Raw genomic sequence first — 5,339 nt, forward strand, 5'->3', positions numbered from 1 at the left:
TAATGATGAAGAAAGTTTCTGAGAAATGCATCGATAGTTTATTTCATCGTTGTGTGAAAGTCATAGAGTGTGATTACACTAACAAAGATGGTATAGCCTATTGCATACACAACTCATAGAGCATAGCTTACTGAGACCACCATTGTATATGCAGTCAGTCAATGACTATATACTGTGAGGGATTTTTAGTACAGTCTGCTCAGTGGCTACCCTGCCCTAGAGGCCTTCTGACTTTCACAGTGCTCAGTGATTGAATTGCTGGCTGAACTGAGCCTATCCTTTTCTTGTGTTAAGATTTACTAAGCGCTTTTCCATGCGGATAGCGCTCTCACAAGCATGGTGAACATTCCTAAAACCCGCCAGACCTTCTGTAAGAAGTGTGGCAACCATCAGCCCCACAAAGTGACACAGTACAAGAAGGGCAAGTATTCTCTCTATGCCCAGGGACGGCAGTATGACAGGAAGCAGAGTGGCTATGGTGGACAGACCAAGCCAATTTTCCTGAGAAAGGCTAAAACTACAAAGAAGATTGTGCTGAGACTTGAATGTGTTGAGCCCAGCTGCAGATCTAAGAGAATGTTGGCTCTTAAGAGATGCAAGCATTTTGAACTGGGAGGAGATAAGAAGAGAAAGGGCCAGGTGATCCTGTTCTAAGCGTCATCTTTTATTACAAATAAAATCTTGAGAATTACGTTTACTTCAAAAAAAAAAAAGATTTACTAAGCAATTAACTGAAGCCAGCCCACCTTTCATTTTTTTAAGATATATTTATTTATGCATACAAGAGCTGGGGTACAGGTCAGAGGTGTGGCTGGGGGCAGGGAGGGGGCAGTGAGAGGATTCACCAGAGGCAGAGTGGGGAACAGAATAGGCAGACTGAACAAAATACACTGCTGAGGGGAACAGTGGGCAAGACTGGAGAGGTCTGCTGTGCCATGTGGGTAGCTCCCTGGCTGGCCAGGGATCGAACTAGTGCTGCAGAGGCTGCAGACAGCTTCATAGGTTGTGTCTTAAACCCTCACGCCACCAGCAAGGTCCCAGCCCACCTTTTAATGACCATTGTTTCCATAATGCTCGAGCACCACAGCCACCATATAACCTTATATGTCATCTCCTGTCTTTATCTCATTCCAATCTGCTGCAGTTGAGAGTTTTGGTAATTGTGTTGCTACTTCACACCACCAATTATCACCATTTGCAATTTACCACTAACCACTTACCACCAGCAGGGGGCCTTATTGTCTTGCTATCAGTGTTGTGGGTTCAGCATCTCAAATCCCATAGGGAAGGTTTGCTTTTTCTAGAGCTACTTTTTGGTGCCTTGGGATCCCCTGAAAGCGCAAAACAAAGGTTTATGTGCTGGTAATTTATTTGAGAACGTGAATTCTGGTAATAGAGTAAGGGAATCAGGGAAAATAAAATACAGAGGGAAGAAAAGCTATTACAAGAATGCATTATTGAGTTGACCCCTGCTGTGGGCAACCAGTTGATTGATCCTCAGTACCTTTGAGAATCCTTATGAAATGTATCTCAGATTTCTGCACTGGAGTGAAGAAGAAGAAAGGAAAGCATTTCCTCTTTCAACCATTGGTCAAGGTCACTCTACAGGCTTCTAGTTGTATATGTCCATGGAGGGCTGCTTTCTACAGTTACCTCATGCAGGGGGTGAGAGAGACAAGGTGCTGTCGTACTGATCTTGAGAAAAGCTGATGAATGCCTATCCAGAACTGGTCACTGCAGCAACACCTAACATAGAGGTGACGCTGAAGAGACCTAAAAGGATGCATGTAAAATTTTGAAACATTGCTTTGCTCTAGATTTCTCTCCTTGGGTGGATGGTATCTCTATCTTTTTAGCTGCGCAGGTCAATCCTTGACTCCTCTCTTTCAACATCTAATCTTTGAAGAAATCTTATTGCTTCTGTCTTCAAAGTTATCTGGAATCTGACCACTTCTCACTCCATTTCTACTCTTTATTATGTCACTCCTGATTTACATTTATGTTCCAAATGGTCCTTTATAGCCATCCATACGCTGTTTTTCTAACCAAATGTTCTTACAGTCTATTCTTAACACAATTGCCAGAGCGATCCTTTAAAAGACATTAGTCAAATCACGGTATTCACAAAACCTTCCAACAACTTCAGAGTAAAAGTCAAAGTTCTTACATTGACTTATAAGACCTTTGACAATGTGGCCCTTCTCCTAACCAATGGTCTTCATTTTCTCTTACCCACCCAATCTCCTTCTGTACTACAGTTTCTTAGACCACCTTGTTGTTCCTTAAAAAATTTAGGCAAACCTTTGCACTGGCTTTGTCTTCTCTTTGGGACAATTTCCCATTAAGTATCTGCATATCTCACTATTGCATTCATTTGAAATTTTCACTCAAATATTACCCCATGAGACCATTCTATGATAGCCCTATTTAAAGGTAGCATTTTTTATCTCCCTTCTTTGGTTTGTTTTTCTTCATGGTTCTTGTTACATCCTGAAATATATATATATATATATATATATATATAAATTTTTATTCTATTTATATTTTTACACCATTTTTCATTTTTGTACAATGTATGCATTTTCATCTTGGTTATAGTCCCTGTAAAATTCCCATCCCCCTTATTTTGATCCTACTCCCTTCTCCCCCCTCCTGTAGTGTGTCTCTGGTTTATAGTTGCCTGGTCCCTTATTTAGGTTTCCTAAATTCCTGCTATGAGTGAGACCATCGGTATTTTTCTTTTTCTTTCTGGCTTATTTCACTGAGCATGATCCCTTCTAGTTCCATCCATGTTGCTGCAAATTGCATGAGTTTATCTTTTTTGATTGCTGAGTAAGATTCCATTGTGTATATAGACCACACCTTCTTGCTCCAGTCATCTATTTTTGAGCATTTGAGTTGTTTCCATAGCTTACCTATTGTAAATAGTGCTGCAATAAACACAGGGGTGCAGGTGCCCTTTTGAATTAATGTTTTTGTGTCCTTTGGGTAAATACCTAGGATTGGGATTGCTGGATCATATAGAAGCTGACCTATATATTTTTTGTTCCTTTGTTTACTTGCTCTTTCCCTTTCTCTAAACAAAGCTTTATGAGGGCAAGGACTTCTATCTGTTTTGCTTACTGATTTATTTACAGTTCCTAGAACTCATGTCAATGAACTTTATTATGTTCTATATATTACTTGAAGTCTTTTACTTGTATTAGCTGATTTAGTTCTCATAACAATCCAATGAGGTAGAAGTGATTTAGAAATTTTATTATCCTCATTTTGAAGAATAGAAAACAGGTGCACAGATTACTTATTTAAGTCAAAGACACATAGCATGACTGTATCTTTATGTTACTATTGTCTTCTGCATAAACAAGGCTTGGGAAGAAGACCTGAGTTCAAATCTGATTTTTACTTATTCAAGAACCATGGGGCACTTTGTTTTTCTGAACCTCAATTTCCTCATCCTTAAATTCAAACTGAAAATCCCCATCTTCGGGGACTATTGCAATTTGCTGAGATATTTCTTATGAAGTCCTTGGTATATAGCTTGGCACATAGGAGTTACTCAGTATATGGTAGCTATTATTACATGCAGTTTGGTTTAAAAGATTAAATCTTCTATGTTCTTGAAATCATAATAGTCACTTAGACCCTGAGGCCCTGCTTCCCTTTCATAGACAGAAGGTCACATGTATTAATATATGTCATATATGAGGTAATCTTATACTTGGATTACATGAAATAGTTTTTCGATTGTTTACAGGCTCCAAGGGTCAAGATAAATGAATATTGATGATTTAACAATATTGGCAATATTATTAAAGTTAATTGTTCTTTCAGAGGAAATCACTCTTGAAACTGTGCTCCAATGAAAGCAGGGTGTGAAGCTTGTGGAGAGCTGATGTGCTCAGCACACTCAGGGTAACCAGCTTGCATTCCACTCTTTTGGAGGGGGAAAGAGAAGGCCTCTCTTCCTCAGCTTGAAAGTCCACAGAGGGAATGGAAAAGAGTTTCCTACTGCTCCAGGCTCTGCCTAATAAAGCACCAGTGGGTGGGTAGCTCCACTGGCTTTGGTATAAGAAACCCAATTGGGGGGACTCCCTGGTGGCACAAGGGGTTGAGATGCAACCTGTGGAGCTAGCCTCTGCAGCAGGAGTTCCATCCCCAGCTGGCCAGGGAGCAGCCCACATGGCCCAGCAGGCCTCTCCTATCTTGCCCGCTGCTCCCCTCAGCAGTGGATTTCAGTCAGTCTGCCTGTTCTGTTCCCCACTCTGTCTCTGGTGAATCCTCTCAGCGCCACCCCCACACCTCTGGTCTGTACCCCAGCTCTTATATGCATAAATAAATCTTTAAAAAAAAAGAAACCCAATAGATCTCACAAAAGTGGACTTCCATATGGTTCACTTTTACTGCAGTTCACACTGTCCCTTAATTTAAGTCTGATTGCTTTTTTTTTTTTTAAAGATTTATTTATTTATTTATTTATTTATTTATTTATTTATTTATTTATTTATTTATTTATACAAGCACTGGGTGCAGTCAGAAGTGCAGGAGGGTGAGTGAATTCACCAGAGCCAGAGCGGGGAGCAGAGCAGGCAGAAGGACCGCAGTACACTGCTGAAGGGAGCAGCGGGCGGCAGGAGAGGTCTGCACGCCATGTGGGACCCTCCTTCGGTGGCTGGGGAGCAACTGGGGATCAAACCCACGCTGCAGAGGCTGCGAGCAGCTTCGCAACCCAGTGCTCAACCACTGCGCCACAGGGGAGGCCCAAGTCTGATTGCTTTTCAGTTGAGTATAAGCCAAGAAGTCTTTAAATGTTTGAAGAAATCATATGGGTTTATATAATTTTATTTTTCTCTTATTCTTAATTTTGGGCACTTTTATTACATCAGTTACTTTGGTTTGTCTTTTTTCTATTTTTTTTTATTTTTTTTTTAAATTTCTTTTTTTTATTTTTATTTATTTATTTATTTTTAATAGAGGCATGTTTTTATTTATTTATTTATTTGTTTGTTTGTTTGTTTTTATACATGCACTGGGTACAGTCAGAAGCGCGGGAGGGTGAGAGAATTCACCAGAGCCAGAGCGGGGAGCAGAGCAGGCAGAAGGACCGAAGTACACTGCTGAGGGGAGCAGCGGGCGGCAGGAGAGGTCTGCGCACCATGTGGGACCCTCCTCTGGTGGCCGGGGAGCAGCCGGGGATCGAACCGGCGCTGCAGAGGCCGTGGGCAGCTTCGCAACCCAGCGCTCAACCGCTGCGCCACCGGGGAGGCCCTGGTTTGTCTTTTTTCTATTTTTTAGCATTGTTTTCTTAGTCAATTTTGCACATTCCTATCTGAGAAAGG

General features: G+C 41.2%; 1 protein-coding gene across 1 annotated transcript; it reads left to right on the forward strand.

Moving 5' to 3' along the window:
* Window positions 1-325: 325 nt before the first annotated feature.
* Window positions 326-654, forward strand: LOC311171299 (large ribosomal subunit protein eL42-like; the record flags this gene model as incomplete). The annotated part of the gene is made up of 1 exon (XM_084234028.1): window positions 326-654. The coding sequence occupies exon 1, from the start codon at window positions 337-339 to the stop codon at window positions 652-654; it is 318 nt and encodes a 105-aa protein (XP_084090154.1). The 5' UTR covers window positions 326-336.
* Window positions 655-5,339: the final 4,685 nt, after the last annotated feature.

Source organism: Talpa europaea, assembly GCF_964194135.1.
Source record: "Talpa europaea genome assembly, chromosome: 5".
Taxonomy (NCBI): domain Eukaryota; kingdom Metazoa; phylum Chordata; class Mammalia; order Eulipotyphla; family Talpidae; genus Talpa; species Talpa europaea.